This window comes from Psittacula echo (genome assembly GCF_963264785.1).
Source record: "Psittacula echo genome assembly, chromosome: 1".
NCBI lineage: Eukaryota > Metazoa > Chordata > Aves > Psittaciformes > Psittacidae > Psittacula > Psittacula echo.
The window spans coordinates 114,498,932-114,517,273 of NC_137735.1; the positions used below are offsets into that span (position 1 = coordinate 114,498,932).

The 18,342-nt window shown below is 38.1% G+C and overlaps 1 protein-coding gene across 5 annotated transcripts in view; it reads left to right on the forward strand.

Annotated features, from left to right (window-relative positions):
* The window catches only part of ANKS1B (ankyrin repeat and sterile alpha motif domain containing 1B), a gene marked incomplete at both ends in the record, with an annotated part of 478,018 nt that overhangs the window by 235,436 nt on the left and 224,240 nt on the right, over nucleotides 1-18,342 (forward strand). For all 5 annotated transcript variants that reach the window (XM_080616729.1, XM_080616728.1, XM_080616730.1 and 2 more), the window contains one exon: nucleotides 12,411-12,517. In XM_080616729.1, the coding sequence (XP_080472855.1) occupies nucleotides 12,411-12,517 (107 nt within the window). The remainder of the gene's footprint in view (nucleotides 1-12,410; nucleotides 12,518-18,342) is intronic.

Here is an 18,342-nt window from a genome sequence, read left to right on the forward strand (position 1 = left end):
GTCTTATATTGAAATAAATGTGAATTCTTGGAAGCTCACATTTCTAGTAATCACAAGAACATCACAGGCTTAGTTAAAAATCTTTGGCATGTAATAGAATTTACAGCACACAGAACTGTTTCTAGTTTTAGTTCCACCTACAGAAAATGAAGTGATAATCATGGCAGTCAGGTGAAGTTCCCGACGACTGGAAGAAGGGAAATATAACCCCCATTTTCAAGAAGGGGAAAATGGATGACCCAGGGGAATTACAGACCAGTCAGTCTCACCTCTGTGCCTGGCAAATTCTTGGAGCAGATTCTCCTGGAAGAAATGCTAAGGCACATGAAAAACAAGGAGGTGGTTGGTGACAGCCAGCATGGCTTCACTAAGGGGAAATCCTGCCTGATCAATTTGGTGGCCTTCTATGATGAGGCTACGAAACTGATGGACAGGGGTAGAGCAGTTGACGTCATCTACCTGGACTTGTGCAAAGCCTTTGACACTGTCCCACATGACATCCTTGTCTCTAAATTGGAGAGACATCAATTTGATGGGTGGACCACTCAGTGGATAAAGAACTGGCTGGATGGCTGCACGCAAAGAGTTGTGGTCAATGGCTCGATGTCTGGCTGGAGACCAGTAACGAGTGGTGTCCCTCAGGGATTGGTGTTGGGACCGGTCTTGTTCAACATCTTTGTGGGTGACATGGACAGTGGGATTGAGTGTGCCCTCAGCAAGTTTGCTGATGACACCAAGAAGTGTGTTTCGGTTGATACGCCGGAGGGAAGGGATGCCATCCAGAGGGACCTCGACACGCTTGTGAGGTGGGCTGATGCCAACCTTATGAAGTTTAACCATGCCAAGTGCAAGGTCCTACACCTGGGTCGGAGCAATCCCAGGCACAGCTACAGGTTGGGCAGAGAAGAGATTCAGAGCAGCCCTGCAGAGGAGGACTTGGGGGTGTTGGTCGATGAAAAAATGAACATGAGCCGGCAGTGTGCACTCGCAGCCCAGAAAGCCAACCATATCCTGGGCTGCATCAAGAGGAGCGTGACCAGCAGGTTGAAGGAGGTGATCCTGCCCCTCTACTCTGCTCTTGTGAGACTTCACTTGGAGTATTGTGTGCAGTTCTGGTGTCCTCAACATAAAAAGGACATGGAACTGTTGGAACAAGTCCAGAGGAGGGCCACGAGGATGATCAGGGGACTGGAGCACCTTCCGTACGGAGACAGGCTGAGAAAGTTGGGGCTGTTCAGCCTGGAGAAGAGAAGGCTGCGTGGAGACCTCCTAGCAGCCTTCCAGTATCTGAAGGGGGCCTACAAGGATGCTGGGGATGGACTATTCATCAGGGACTGTAGTGACAGGACAAGGGGTAACGGGTTCAAACTTAAACAGGGTAAGTTTAGATTGGATATAAGGAAGAAATTCTTTACTGTGAGGGTGGTGAGGCACTGGAATGGGTTGCCCAGGGAGGTTGTGAGTGCTCCATCCTTGGCGGTGTTCAAGGCCAGGTTGGATGAGGCCTTGGGTGGCATGGTTTAGTGTGGGGTGTCCCTGCCCATGGCAGGGGGGTTGGACCTAGATGATCTCAAGGTCCTTTCCAACCCTAACCATTCTATGATTTTATGATTGAACTAACTAAAGTGTATTCATTTCCTTTCTAACCCAGACCTTTAACCTGAGTTCAAGATCATAGCACTAGAACCAGTATTTTCTAGTTTCATTGCCCTATATTCAGGAAGATATTGTATTTGAATACTTTCAAATCCTTCCAAAACTATTTGCTATTTACTATTTACCTCTAATTCATAACCCATGATACCAGGAACTTCCCAAAACTTTTTTTCTACTTTTATCCACTGCTGCCTTTAGTTGAGGTTAAATTATTGATTGCTAATATAAATTTCCATTAAATGTTTATAATAGCACTTGTTGTAAAGTTGTGAATTGTTCTGGTATCTATTTCTAAAGTATATTGATTATTCATGACTTCATGCATGACTTCAGATAAATGATTTTTATGAACTCTGCAATTTGGCTGTTTTTCTATTTGTGGGATGAGATGGACCATCTCAGTTACTTAGTGCTATTCTGTTTTCTGGTAGGCTATTTGAAATGTTTTACAGAGCATAATTCCAAAGAAGAAATTATCTTGTCAATACACAAACCCCCTTATTTGCATATGAATATGGAGTTCATGTAGAGACTAGCCATTCTTCTCAAATTTATGCAAGACAAAATCCATGAAATTTTCAATCGGATAGCAAGGAATGTAGTCAAGCAGCCCTAGACCAGAATTTAAGAGAATAACTGCAGGTATTGGTTTTGCTTATTAAACCAGCTCTACTTTTGATTTTGTTTGCAGTATGGGAAATGATCATTATCTCACTAACATTATATCTCACACAACGTTAATGATGCTAGTGAAACTAGTCTGACATGTTTTCAGCTAACCTGCACCTGTAAGACCCCTTGACCTGTTCCTGAGATCCATTAGTCTTGACAAAGGAATGATGGAAGAAATGGTGCCCAGAGTACAGTTTGTCAGTTTTGTCTGGAAAATTACATTTTTATCACTCCAATTCCTAAAACAAAAAGCCATGCAGGACTAAGTACAATGGCATGAGAGCTGTTTGCACTGTCTGTAGGCGTCAGCACAGATCCCTGAAGCAGGATCCTAGGCTCCATCTGTGGGTAGGGGAGACCAGATCAGAGTTCCTACTCCAGAGGTGGGAGAGTGAGAGTCAAGTAGTCAGCACAAAGGAGCTCACAGACAGGATGAATACGGTTTATATAACCTCATCCATATGCAAACAGTCCAGTGAGTTGCCAGAGCAGTGCCAGCATGCCACCCACTCAAGTAACGTCTTCATTATTCATTGAAAGGTGCTGCAGTTTTCTTTTGGTGTTTGCACAGACTGTGTTAGTAGAGGATAAATATTACAGAAGGTGGTTATAGAGTTTTTATGTAATAAAGCAAGTTTCTATTGAGAACCTGCCTTTTTGTCAGGGAACAGAGAGGGACAGTTGTTCCCAAACAGCAGTGAGCTGTGCCCTCACCCATGGCATGCCAGGAGGTTACCAGGTACTGGTAACATGCTCCACTGACTACCGCAGGCAGGCCCCTAAGAGATGACTCAGATCCATGGTCCATCAAGAGAGCCTAGCCAGGAGTAAAAGGAGATGAGCTCAGAGATAAGAATGAAGGAAAGCTGTAAAATGGGTTCAGTCTATGCAGGAGGCAGGGCTGAACATAGGACTGCAAAAAAGCCAGTATAGATGTCTGAGGGATCCCTCCAGGAGACAAACTATCTATGCTGTAGGTCCAGAATCCATCCAGTAGTTAGGACCAGAGGCAGGCCCAGGGACTGGCACTGTTGCAGCATTATTAGGGCAGGGACTGACAGTCCCAGGCTGAGCTGAAATGAGGTCCTGGGCCATAGGCAGGGTGAGGGAGGCTGGGGAGATGCTAGGCATGAACAGCAAGGCCCACTGGTGACCTCAGAACCCTGACACCTCTGGTTTTATTCATTATTATAATCTTGTCTTATCATATCAGTGAAATGTGTCTGATTTATATATTAATATTTTCTGAGATTTTGAATGTTCTAGGAAAGAAATAGGAGAGGGATAGTTCAGCATTGTTTTTTATTAAAGAGCTTCAAGTTACCTTTGCTCCCATTTAAACATACTTTCTTCAGTACATATTTAGAATACCATCTTTACAATTAGTTGCTGGTTAACATTGAGGAACCAATCGATATACCAGATATTGTCCTGTATCTAATTTATAAGAATGTTAAGTTAGGATTACCTCAAATACCTAAATCCAACCTAGTCTCTACTCTGGGCAAGTTTCAGAGGGTGAGTTAATCTCAGAGAAATAATTTAATTTTAATTTTTTTTTTTTATTTTTTTTTACCTGTTTGTCCTGGGTTCAGCAGTAGCAGTCATTTTTTCTCCTTCTTAGTAGCTGGTGCAGCGCTGTGTTTCTGACTTTCGGCTTGGGAACAGAGCTGATAACACTGATGTTTTCAGTTACTGCTCAAATGTTTAGCCTGACCAAGGACTTTGTGAGTCTCATGCTCTGCCAGGGAGGAGGGGAAGCCGGGAGGAAGCAGAGACAGGCACCTGACCCAAACTAGCCAAAGAGGTATTCCATACCACAGCACATCATGCCCGGGATGTAACTGAGAGGTATCCAGAAGGGCTAGTTCACTGCTTGGAGATGGGCTAGGTGTCGGTCGGTGAGATGTTGTATTCTCTTCCCTTGTTATTTCCCTTATCATTATTATTATTGGTGGTAGCAGTAGTGATTTGTGTTATACCATAGTTACTGAACTGTTGTTATCTCAACCTGTGGGAGTTACGTTCTTTCAGTTCTCCTCCCCGTCCCTCCGGGAGTGGGAGGAGGAAGGGGGGGAGTGAGTGAACAAGCTGCCTGGCTGGGTTTAAGCCATGACACTGTTTTAAGAGACTTGAAAGAGGAAGTGGGAGAAAAGAATAAGTAAAAGGGAAAAGGCAGATGTGAAACAAAAAACGTTGTAGCTCCAGGTGAAAGATGACAAATGATCATAACTTACAAAAAGAATAAGTAGAAGTGAGATAAATAAGGAGTGTAGAAAAGGAATTATAAAATGAAGGTACAAAGAACAGGAAGGAGAGCAAGGAATTCACCTGATCAGCTGTTCAAAGGAGGAGATCACTCTAAAATCTGGTGCATCAGGGACAAGGTAGCCTTTGAGCCCAACTAGGTAAAAGAAAACAGAAGACAAAGTGCCAAACTGTCTCAGATTGAATCTGATTTGTAAATTGACCCCAGGAGAAATTCTTAACCTTCCATCATATATACTTTCAAAATTCATAACTTCAAAGGTATGGTAGTTTACGGTTATGTCAGTACAGACATCTTGTTTCCACAGCTCTCCACAGAACCTTGCAGCAGTTACCAAATCTATGAAATTACTGTTGCCATTTATTTAATGGCTGTATTTAACTTTATGAGCTATCTCTGTCCCGTGAGTGTCCTTTCAAACCTTTTGTGAGCAGTTTCTTCAAATATTTTTCTGTGACCCACTCCCGCTTGTTTACTAGTCCAGTGTTGCTTAAGGTTTGCTCAAATTTGAAATGACATATATTTGTTTTTATGGTGCCGGGAATTACAGCATAAAAGTTTGGCCTTATATAGCATTTTTAGCAAGACTACATAATACACTTTTTTTTATAGATATATACTTAGTATATTAGTTTTTAACAGTAGTCTAAAATCTTTACCGAGTTAAATAAAGTATTTTGATCAGTCATGGTGTCATATAAATTTTCAAGTTTGGTGGGGTTTTTTTCTTGCAGATGAAAAGAGCGAAAATGATTACTCATAGGTGGTGAGTGTAGTGTTACTATTATCCTGTAAAAGTTCCTGAAGCAAGCACAGAAACTGCTCTAAGAAACTAACTCCTTTTTTACAGAAAATGTTACTAAGTTTCACTGAAGCCAGAATAAGGATGTACTTGTTTACCCCTTGCATGTGAATATGATTCCTGCAAAAATGACAGGCAACTGAAAGCTCCTTGTCCTACCAAAGGAATTTGTATAAAATAGAATAACTTCATAAAATAGTGTGATCCACTGAGATTTGCATTCATACCCCCTGCTCAGCACTGCCTCCAGCAGTAAGAGCTCCTTCAGTGTTTGTGAAAAGGGGAAAAAAAGCAGCTGAATTCTAATTGCATCTTAACTGTGTCTTTCCTAAATGTAATACAAAGAGACAGTAACCTCTTACCCTTGTGGTGACGTTCATAATACAAAGAGACATTCTCTCCATTTCCCATAGAAAAGAGTTACAGAGGGAGGGTAGAAGATAAAACCAGTTCTCTCTGCAACCTTCTTTCTCCCAGTATATTTCACCAATCACCAAACTGGCAGAAAAATCCATGGAGGTCTATTAAGCATAAAGACACTATTTCTCTTTCAGGAAGGCATTGAGCTACAAATTGCTGGATACTGGGAAAATGCTAGGAAAGGATCGCTGCATGTCCATCTCACACTTTCTTATACTAGTCACTGAATGAAGCTGGTGAGCAGCTGAAGCTAAGCGAAGCTAGATTAAGCTGTGGTGTGATCCGGTGCAGCTACTCCTGTGGTCCCACAGTGAAATGTCTGCCTGTTCTTAACTAATTCTTGCAATTCAGTAGGTTGCATCTAGTATTTCTGTTCCATAGGCTAAGGAAATCTTGGCTATTACAATTCTATCTAATATAGTTTGATTTTTCTGTTGTCTTTAACCATAAATTAACTCCCAAATTTATTCATTTAAAGTACAAAATCAGAATCTCGAAAGACTAATTTTAGCTCAAGAAATCTTGCTGCATGGTAATATGTTACCATACACTATATATATATTGCTCAGCATCATAGTAGTGGCGTCCTGAAACCTAATCTGATGGCTGTGCTCTAGAAAACAGATCTTTGATTTTTCTAGTAAGAACTGTCCCTTATTCACTGAGCAGGATGAGTTCTGAAGGAGACTGAATCAAAGTTGCCAAAGCAATTGACTATATAGGAAAAATACCCTAACTTTGAAGTGTCTATAATAGATATATGTTTCATGATGGAGTGAAGAACTTTGAGCTGTTCCTGGGTAAATAATACATCAACAATCAGAAACACAAACTTGTAGAAAGTCCAATGGGGTTCACAAAGTGCAGTTCACTCTTGACAAATCATCTGTCAAGTAAAATGAATTGTCTTCACAGACTTTGTATTTATAGTTATTATAGATACAGCTATTGGACTTGCATAGTGGTAATGTAGAGTGTCATGGTTTAAGCCCAGCTGGTAACACAGAACCACACAGCCTTCTTCCCCCCTCCAGGCAGGATGGGGAGGAAAATAAAAAGAATGTAAACCCTTTGGATTGAGATAAGAAAAGTCCAATAACTGAAGTATAATATAAACCTACTACTACTAATACTAATAGTAATAATGATAAGGGAAGTAGCAAGGGGAGAATATAAAACTAAAAAGGGAAAGGAAAAAAAAGCACAATAAGCCCAAGTGATGCAAGATACAATTGCTCACCACCACCTGCCAACCAATACCCAGCCTGACCCAAATGATCTGGGCCTTCCAGGTGACTCCCCTAAGTTTATATACTGGGCATGACATGCTGTGGTACGGAATAGCCCTTTGGCTAGTTTGGGTCAGGTCCCCTGTCTCTGCTTCCTCCCGGCTTCTTGTGCCCTTCTCACTGGCAGAGGATGAGACTGAAAAGTCCTTGATCAGGGTAAGCACAACTTAACAACAACTATAACATTTGTGTGTTGTCAACATTATTCTCATACTAAATCCAAACCACAGCACTGCACCAGCTAATAGGAAGGAGAAAGAAAGATAACTGTTACAGCTGAACCCAGGACACAGAGTTAGAATAAATCATAGAATCATAGAATAGTTAGGGTTGGAAAAGACCTTAAGATCATCTAGTTCCAACCCCCCTGCCATGTGCAGGGACACCTAGCACTAAACCATGTCAACAATAGTCAGAACAGAATCATGGGGATGATTTTCCTAGTCAATGAAGGTTGTTCCATTAGCTTGCATTAGCTGTGGTCTGAGAATTATTTTTATGTGTTCTGGGCCCACACATAAGCAATGGAATGTAACCTTTAGATTATAGATACTAGATAGTGTTATTTAAATTCAAGCTGTTTCTATTGATTTTGGTTTGGTTTTATATATGCCAGGAAAACTGTCTCTAAAAGTACTTTAAGGCACATATTCAGCATCACCAAACATGACCATGCAAAGTGGCATCGTCATCCAAAGAGCTAGGTTGCTGACAGAAATTACAGATTTTATGTAAGGCATCCAGGTTTTTCAGAGTTTTTTATAATTTCAAATCTAAGCGTTTTGAGTAGCCTAGTAGTATAGCTGAAATGCATGAGGTAAAGCAGAACCTTGCATACACTTCTTGGAAACTACTATATTTCTTTCATAATAAACTTTATTTAATTATATTGGTCTGCTAGACATTAGACATAGTTTTTCTCATACAACATCCTGTTCCTAGCTATTCTTGTCACCTCTCCAGGAATACGTTTAGATTAGTTTAGTCCCTAGAATGTGCAGTCATTCTAACTCTGCTGCACAAGTTCTGTCACAGTGTTGAGATAACTTTTTTATCTGGCTGAAATTCTAAATACAAAGAGCAAAGTTATATTCCATTTAGTGCTGGACAAGGCTGAAAGCTTTAATTAAAGAAAAATGTTTATAGTACTTACTCTAACATCAATTTCTTCAACTCTGCTAAACTTGCTGCCAGTGTACTTAAAAGATTCATTCTTTTTATATTGTGCTATAGTCTCCACTCAGAAATGTATTGGTCAGTAGCTATGAAAATTCTTCCATGTTTGACTCCTTAACATCAGAAGTGTTTAGCGATGTTTAACATGTATCGACCTACCTAAGAAATTGGTTTATAATAATTTATTCATGATGAGTGGGGGAACACCTCCTCTACAAAAAAAATCACTGTATTTCTTTCTTTTCCTCACTTGAAAACTAAATGAAGAAAAAATTAGAAGAAAAATCCACATTATTAACAGAGACAATAAAATAGAGATCATAAATTCCTTTTCATTTAGAGCAAATCTGCCTTTCAACATGTTTGAAATCATGTGATCTTTGATGTCACAGATTCAGTCATTTCCAAACCCCACAATAAAGATATTCTGAGTCTCACTGGGAATGAGACATCTTGTATAGAATTTACCGTATAGCATACCAGATGGCATTTTCTTGCAGACATTACTTCTATGTGCTGCTTCTTTTGCCTTGGAGAAGCAAGAACCAAGTATTGCTATCCCTGATTTATGTGTCAGTTTTCCCATGCAAGAATAAGTGCATCTTTTTTTATTGTGGTATTGGTATCACAGAAGGATTATCATGGGATTTATGTTCTTTGAAATCATAGGAAAGCACAGTAGTATGTGAATATGTTGCAGGTGAGAACATCTTACACAGCCTGCACAACGATTTTCAATATCAGGACCAGCTTCAGGCATAGCCAAAGTAGACACTGCCTGCAGCAGCACACTGGTGGGGCTGGCACTGAATCATAGACTAGCAAAATGAAGAGATAGCCTTCTAGTCTCAAAGTAACAGCACCTGCTCCAGTTTCTGCTTGAACTGGCTCATTAAAACTGTCCAAGCAGCCTCCCTAAGACAAATCTCCTGGACTAGCAAAGAAGAAGGAGATTTGAAGAGCTGCATGTTCCCATGATGAAAGATTTGCCTCTAATCTAATCTAGATTAATCTAATCTAAGGCTCTGTGCCTTCCTTTGTCTTTGCCTTACTACCACATTTGGTAGAACAAGGAGGGAGAAAAGTCTTGCAGGTAACAGGATACTTTAGCAATGAGACAGTAGTCAGCGATGAGGACAAGGCAGCAAGCTGACTGTGTTTCTCCTTGTTTTCTTTCCCCTTTCTGAGCAACTTTATGTTGTCTTGATGGGTTCAGACATGTAGTTATACTGGCAGAGGACAGAATTGGAGGAGAGTATGCAGTGGGACCAGCAGTGCTATAATAATCCAGTGCTGGGTCCATGGATATAGAGAGATGCAGTACTGACAGCTACATGAGGAAATGTGTCTGGGGAGCCACTCAAAAACTGAGTTTTGCCTACACTGTTGCTAGGCATTGAGCCAAACACTTTGCATCACTGGCAGCATAACTTCCATGCTGTTTATAGTAAGATAAGGATGAAGCATTTGACCGTGAAACTGGTATATCGATTATTGGCTGTATCTTGTAGGCAGAACATTTTTGTTGATTTGGAACACAAGATGCAGAGATATTTGTGTCTATGCATGCAGAGGAAATAAAGTGCCTATCATGCATTATTCTTTAAAAGACTGGGATTATGCTTCATCAGGTTTCTTTCCAATATCAATTCTTCTGCTTATGGGGGAAAGAGGAAGACAAATTCAGGCATTCTTTTCAAAGAAATTCATGATTTCTCAGCCAACTAAGAAAAAATCAACAAAGATTTAATTCTCAATTTAAGATAATTTTGTTCTTAATTTGTTCTCTGAAGAGCTTGCCCAGCCTTTCAAATTTGCTTACTCAAGGGAAGTCCACTGTATTTCATCACAACATAGCCTACCCTCCTCCTTACAGCCTTGCTACATATGAGGCACAACCCTGAAGGATTATGTTTTATCTGTGTACAAATATATTGATTCATTGTGGAAAAAACTCTGCGAAATAGGGAAGATTTACAGACAGATGTGAACAAATGCATTTGTATCTCCATGAGACCTAGATTTCTATCAATTTGGTATAGCTACTTTGAGAAAAAATGAATTATCAATTAATCTGAAATACATTTAGCTATTTGTGCACACTGTAGATAAATGGTCTATATTGCATATATTCACATGTTAATGTTATTAAATACTTGAGAAAACTCCTAAATGACTCTTCAGCAACTACAGATTTACCTGTGCCAGAGAAGCCTTCAGCATTTTTTTTGATAGGCCTAATGAACCTTTCACATTTCATGTGGTAATGTAGCAAATGAATAAGAAGAACTGGATTAATGTAAGATCTCCTACAGATCTATCTTGGGCAACTTTCCAACCTCATGAAAGATTTTTTATGGCTCAACTAAAATTATTCTACAAATTCATTATGGACTTCAGAGATGTTCCACAAATCCAAGCGGCAATACCAGAGTGAAAGATAACAGGTTTTAGTCCAAACTCTAGTCAGGCTGAAGTTGAAACTCTTTTAATATTGTTAATTTTAAATATCCAGCTAAGTTTAAAGTCTGTTCTGCAACTGCTTAGGGAGCCTCTGCATGTCACTTGCAAAGACTTTGCATTATAACTTATCAGTCAGGCTGTAGGTTTGGATTTCAGTGAAACAGTTTTCTGCCATGGTATCATCAATCCCAAATGATGTCCTTGACAGGTATCTATAATTTCCTTATTCCTGGAATTCAGTGCCCTTTAGAGATGATCATTGCCTGAGATTCACAATGGACCCTAAATATATCAATTTTCTGCCTTTATTTTTTTCAAGTCCATTAATCCAGTTATGAAAAGCAGAAGTTTACTAAACATTCCCCTTAGAACAGAAGTGTAAAGTATTTCCAGCCTTAGAGAAACTGTCTGAAAAATAGAGCATTATGAGGTATTTGGCTTCTTGTGCAGAAAAGGAACTTCACTTTCATTTTAAATTTTTTCCCATTATACTTGATAAAATATGCTTCCTCCCTAGAAATCATGCAAATCTTATATGTCTGCCTGCTATCATTCACATTTTTGTATGAAAATTGTGTAAACTTAAAATTGTATTTAGTAAAAATATTCTAGTTATTCATTTGAAATGGTGACCTTTTCAAATTGAATTATGATATATTGGCTTGAAGGTTTTCTTGTGTCTTATATTTTATGGTTGAAGAAATCATGCAGATAATCTAATTACTTTGACTAAAATTGTTGTGCCGTTTATGTCTTTTGCTGTACTACAGGAGAGAAGCTGTGAAATGTGTTCATTATCAATTCATTAAAGGGGTTTGCTATTATATAGGCAGAAAAGGAGACCACTACCTATTTTGTATTAAAAGGGGGAAGGGGAAGGCATAGTAAACCACGCCATTGGCTATTATTTATGTATTGCAGTTCTTAATGTCTTGTGAAACGTAAAAATCTACAACAAACAGATATGTAAAGCGTAACTGGTATGAAGATTCTATTCAGATTTAAGTGCTCTAGGTTTCTTTTGAGTTTCGCTATTTTCTGCATTTGCTTTGACTGCTCTCATCATTCAAGATTGACGCTTGGATGGGTGTGTAGGAGGAAGCAGCAGCAGCAGGCTTACAGCTTGCAGACAAAAAAAAAAATCTGCCTTATCTGATGGCTATTATTGAAAATGCGAGGTGTAGCCTAGGCTGGGTAATGATGGGGAGCGAGCGAGGGGGAGCAAGAATCATGGAGCTGCATACTGATGAGTGTAGGAGTACTTGATAAAAAGAATTCTTGCTGCTGGCAGTGCATTGCTCATTGTGGAGTATTCCAACAATCACATATAACGGAGAACAGCTTCGCTGACAGCTTGATGTGCCTTTCTGTTTTTTTTTTTTTTTTTTCTGCTGTATGACGTACTGGTCTGTAGTAAAGATTAATAACTAAGAAATGTAGAGCTAGGATCAGATCTTATGCTATATACTGCCCTGTAAACTATGTTTTACTTCTGACTTTTCTGCTTGCTGAAAACATTAATCTGTCAAGCTGGCGGGCTCCTTTGATACCAACTTTTCCAGGAACACGATGTGGCAATGCCACCTCTCAGCCCAGGACTACCGCTATTATCCAGTGGATGGTTATTCATTGCTTAAACGCCTCCCTCTTCACCCTCCTACAGGACCCCGATGCCCTGTCCAGACAGTGGGACAATGGTTGGAAAATATTGGGCTACCTCAGTATGAAAACCACTTGCTGGCTAATGGATTTGACAATGTGCAATTTATGGTAAGAAATTGTCTGTGCATATCTGTGTATATACACTGTAGCTGCCTTTTTTGTCTGTGTCTTATGTGCTTATAAAAACCTTAGAGTAATTCTGCATTGCACTAGGAAGATCTGTATAGTGTTTCACTTTTTTATGCCTAGCTAAATTAATAATATATAGACTGTCCTTGTATAAACTTCCGAATTGTGCATGCTGCAAAATATTCTAGCCAGAAATATGGTAAAAGAAAAACTGCATATTAAGGTTTTTTCTCCCTCTCACCAATTTTCAGATTAAAAAAGAAAAATGCACAGTTCTTTTAATCTATTGCAGGATTTTCACAGCATGTAAAAGCTGTAAACACCCCTCTCTGCAATACATCACATTGTTACTTTTATTTAAACATTAAGATCATTGTAACAATAATAAAATAACATGCAATGCTATTCTTGCATTGAGAGGTAGTTAAATAATAGAAAATTATTTAATGAAGTATGTGTCTATGAAAGTGATTGTTGATGTCTTAGCTAAATGTTTTTTCATCTTCAAAAATCAGGCTATGGTATTCACTTGTTGAAACTTATGCCCTGTGTGGAAAAGTAATGCATTTCTTTTAATAGCTCCATTTTCATGTTTTAACTCTAGACATTTATCAGGAACATATCAATGAAATAAAATTTTATGTACTTCAGGATATACAGTATTACTATGTGGTGTAAAGTAACAGAGACCTGTCATACACAAACTTCCCATTGAAATGAATATTGACAGTAGAGAAGCTTACTTGGAAGGTTGTTATATAATCACTTTTCTACCTGCTTCATTATTCCCATTACTTGAACCACTTGCAAAAATCCTGACTCCATTTCCTATAAAGTATCAGAGCATAAAATATTATTAATCAGCCCCCTTTTAAGATATTTTTAGTAGCCACATATATCTTGGAGCAGTTCTAACTCTGCATAACTTACACCTGGTATATAAGAAACAGAAGTGAAACAGCGTGAATATTACAACTGTAAAATCATCACAAATTGTGTTTTCCTATTTAGTTTCTTTGGCCAACAGCATTATGTGCCTTTGGGTTACTGACTGGAAAATTAAGGCACAGATCTCTGCCATTTCCACATTATAATAGAGTAGAGGTTTCTTTCTGTTTTTACATGGCTGCCATGTGATCTTCTGCTTATATCAGTAAAACTCAATAGAACCTTCACCTTTAAATAGTCTTAAAAACAAAGCTGGAAGGGTGTGCTGTCAGTGCAGTAATGTAAAAAATAAAATCCAAAATGTGTTTCAAGCTGCAGTTTCCCAAATTGGAACTACAGATTCCTATATATGTTGTAGCATTAGTTACATAAGTAGATGATCGTTTAGTCTTATAAAGATTACAGAAGGAAATTGTTCACAAGAGGCTGTAGGTGGCATAACAAATGCAGAGGGGTACACCTACCACACGTAAATTATGAGCACCAGAGGAGCCAAATAAACTGCCCTGGGGAGGGCTTTATTGTTGTCCCCTGGCTCTGGAGGAGCCTGACCCATGTTCCAGGGGAATTGATAAGACTTTAATTTCCTATGTCTCTTATTAGCATACTTATGTAAACATACAAATTATATACGAGATTCTATTACATAGTACCCAGATCAAACTTTTCAGGTATCAGACAGATTTAGTTATGCCTGCATACATGTGTGTTAGATAATGTTTTCTGCTTCTTTTAATTTAAGCCTTTTCTGAAGTGCTTTGTTTTAAAAAATATATTCCAGGTAAAATACAGAATAAATTTTAATAGTAGTTGGGATAGTATACACATGTGAATGGAAGGTTAGACTCTTATGTCCAATGATTAAGTAAAAAGCTGGAAAAACCCTAGTAATAAAAAGCTTATATTTTCAGTATGTAATAATTCCTAATTTATTGATGTTGAGCTGTTCATCATGCTGTTATATATTTGAAGTTTTGTTTGTACCAGAATTTGAACAGTTCTCGTATTTGATTAGAAACAAAAATTATCAGAAAGCATCAAGTTTTTTTAATAATATTCTTTTGAATGTAACAGTATTATGTAAGGAAAGCTTCTTCTGAAAATTTAAATGAGTGGTTTTTGAAAGTATTTTCCATTCTAGCCAAAATGTTGAAGAGAAAATTAAACTTGGAAAGTATATCAGAAAATGACAGAATAAAGACCTGCTATGCTAGGAGAAAAATTCAGGTCATTCCAAACTTAAATGTGTTGTAGCCTTCCTTAATATGAGAAAACTGCTTTGCCTTTATTAAAGTGATTTATATATTAAGTTATATTTTACAATCTTATTAAGTGTTTCAGATAGGTTAGCTACTTTGCATTGAAGAACTCTTAATACTTCAATGCAGTAAAAATTATTTAGACATATTTCTTCTATATTCAGTACCATATTCCTGCTTTTGTTTTTCTGCAAGCACATTCTGACCTGCATTTATTCGTTGTGTTGCCTAAGCAACAACCATCACACTCCTATTAAGTATGATTTAGTAGTACATGTCTTACTAGATGCTCAGAACAGGAGAGGGAATATCACAATGTTATAATTAATGTCCATGGAATAATATACTTATGAGAACAAATATATCCTATTTATACTACTCTCAAAGCAAAATACTATTAATTAAATTAGCATTCTAATAAAAAGGAGGTTTTCAGGTAAAAAGATTTAATGGTTAGTCATTTATTAGATCATAGAAATTAACTCTTTGTTTTTAGTCCCCCTTGGGCATTAAGAAAGTTATTCACTAAACTGTATTTTGGAAAGTTATTCCCTAGACTGTACTTTGAAATAGGATAGGAAGATTTGTTTGTTAACTGAAGTGTGTGGACTTTATAGTAAGAAACAGCCTCTTTCTTTAACTTTACAGTATGAATATTTTTCCACTGTTCATCAGTGTATATGTTTTTAAAATATCTTGAAATACAGTATTAAAAAATATGTTGTGTTTTCACAAACTATTTCTGCACATATTTGCGCACATAGCAAGTGCAATTCCTACCTACTATTAGTGATGTTCAGGAATGACACTTGCATAACGTTTAGTAGGCCCAAGACAGATTCAATCCCCAAACTTGGTTCATGTGTGCTTGTAGGAGTAGAATCATACCTGAATATATATATAAGCAATCATTATTAACTCATAATTTGTTGTGTAATAGGCTGCAGTGTCCTTCAAATGTAAAAATTTGTAGTGACTTTGTGCAGAGATTTTCTATATTTGAAGATGCAGATGATATTGCAGTTTCATAATATGAAGACTGTTTTGCAGTCAAATTAATTCTAAAGCACAAGAAACAATTAGATCAGTCATAAATCACAGTACATAAGCTAGATATAAAAAATAAGGAAACCTAAAGAATCAGTGAAGATCTTTTTGATGCGTAGGTCCCCTGGATATCTCTGGGATAAGGTATAATCTTTATGCAAACTCCCAGGCCTACATAACTTAGTATGCTGAGAAAAGAAGTAATTGCAGAGAAACATGAAAATATACAAGTGTACGAGGTTGCTAGATACTCGCACGCAGCTTTATACAACTCTGGAGCTTCATCAAAGACTCCATTCTGGATTCACAGAGATAAAAGTAGTTCAATCAAACCACTGGCCAGTGGGGACTGGTTCTGATTAAGGACAGCATATTTATAGGTTGTTCTAATATTTTAAGATACTCTGAAATTTTATCACTTGCTTAATATTGCGATTTAGTGAAGATAATATCTCTTTAAAAGATTTATAAAACATTGTATGAAAGAAATAGGGACCAGGCAACTGAAATGACTAAACAGAAAAATATGAAGGATTTTATTATAATTTTTGACATTCCAAAATATTGTTCCTTAATAACAGTTAATAACTTGAAGTGGCATACGACATTTGACTTTCATGGCTGCTGTGAACTTACAGACAGGCACCTGTACCCCTTCAAGTACTTACATGGCTTGTATTGCCTGATGATCTAAGCATTGCCTAAGTACTTTTCTAAATTCTATTTTTTTTTTTCACTGTTGGGAAACTGAGGCATAGAGTGACTGCAGCATGGAATTTAAAGGTGCTTATATATTTGAGATAAAGGGCACTAGTTCTTTAAATATCTACTAACCTCATGTTTAGCAGATGAATTACTTGCTTAAATGTAGGTATCTAGTACCAATTGAGATACTGGATACTGGAGTACCAATTGGAAAGGGAATCCAGAAGATCTGGACAAGGCTGACAGATATTACTGAAGACCAGAGACAGTCAGATACTTCATGATCAGCAGCCAGAGTCCAGGTGGGATACCGCTGAGCATCTCAGATGGCTCTAGGGTCCTGATGCTTACACAGCTGAAATGAATCTTCAATGTTGTAGGTCACACAGAGCTTGAGAATACAGATGACTTGAGTTTCCACCTACTGTCTTAGTTGCATATGCGTTATTATCCTTCTAATAATTTTCTGTAATTGTATTCATCCTGTGAACTTACCTACACAAGTGTTTACCTGGTTTCACAGTGCTAGACATGGCTACCTTCTCAGTTACCTTTAGCTGCCTGTTTTGGATTTAGTTTGAGTTAACTTTTGACTTTTCTTTCTCCTTTCCTCTCTCTCTTTCTTTTTTTGTTTCTTTCCATTCATTTTTTCACTAGGTCTGGAGGTTCTTAAATCAACTGAAGTTTATCTGGAGACTATCCTCCCTCAGGTGTCGTTCCTGGGTTTTGCTGTCCTGGAATACCCAGTAATTCTTCTTGCCTTTAATCTCTCTGGAGGATCTTAAACTCTGTATCAAGTATAAAGGACAGAAACGATTTTGCTTCTGTAGAGTGAAATGCACCTGAAAGAGTTTCTCTATGTGCATTGGCTTCAAGTCCTGCAGTTGCAGAGGCCACCAGAGCTTTTATCCAAAAATACCTAGTGCAAAGATAGGCGATTTGGACATTAGATGAAAGCTTCAAAAAGCAAGTCAGTCTGCCAACACCTTTCTTAAATAGGCCATGCTGCAGATGATGAAAAGGAAGCCAATGTTTGACAAAGGTTCTTTGATAAGGTGTGCAGTAACTTTAGTGACTTTCAGAAGCCAACACCTAATATGCTTAAAGCATACTAGAGAAAACCATTTAACACAACCTTAAAACTGGCTGCGAGTAATATGTGGGTCCCACTGATACTGGAATAAACTTTGGTTTAAGATTTTCTGTACATCAAGTAAAATCTTAGAATATATGCCTGGAACTAAGAGTTTCAGCCCCCTTATCTGAAGATCACTGGCAAATCCCTAGAACTTGCTTGTAGTTTTATTGCAGATGTACAAAACTTGACACTAAAACTGTGAAACAACTCTCAGTGCCTGTGCAGCTCTGGCTTCTTCCCTGAGAAAATCAGCTCTTTGTCACTCTTTGTTGCTCTTCCGAGTCTTCCTGTCCTTCACCTCAGTGAGCCTTTGCAGCTCCTGAGGCAGGCCAACTCTTGCAATAGTCCAACATGTTAGCAGAACATAGAGTGGGGGAGAATTAAAGTTAAAATGTGTACCAGTCAGTAGATCTTTAGGACTCATTTTGGTTGTCCACGTATTGGAAATCACTTTATATGTCTGAGACATCTGTGTAGGCCTATAATATAGGATACAGGATCCATGGAAAACCCATACCCATCTGGAGCTTTAGTTGGATTCCAGGCAATGTACATTTGCACATCCCAAATGACTAAATTAGTATCTGTGGGCAACTAGGTGAAGCACCTTATCAGCCATTAAAGCAAATGGAGCATAGGATACAATTTAGTTGACTGACGAAGTAACTATTAGGGTACCTATTTAGGATAAATTAAAGTAGATTCAT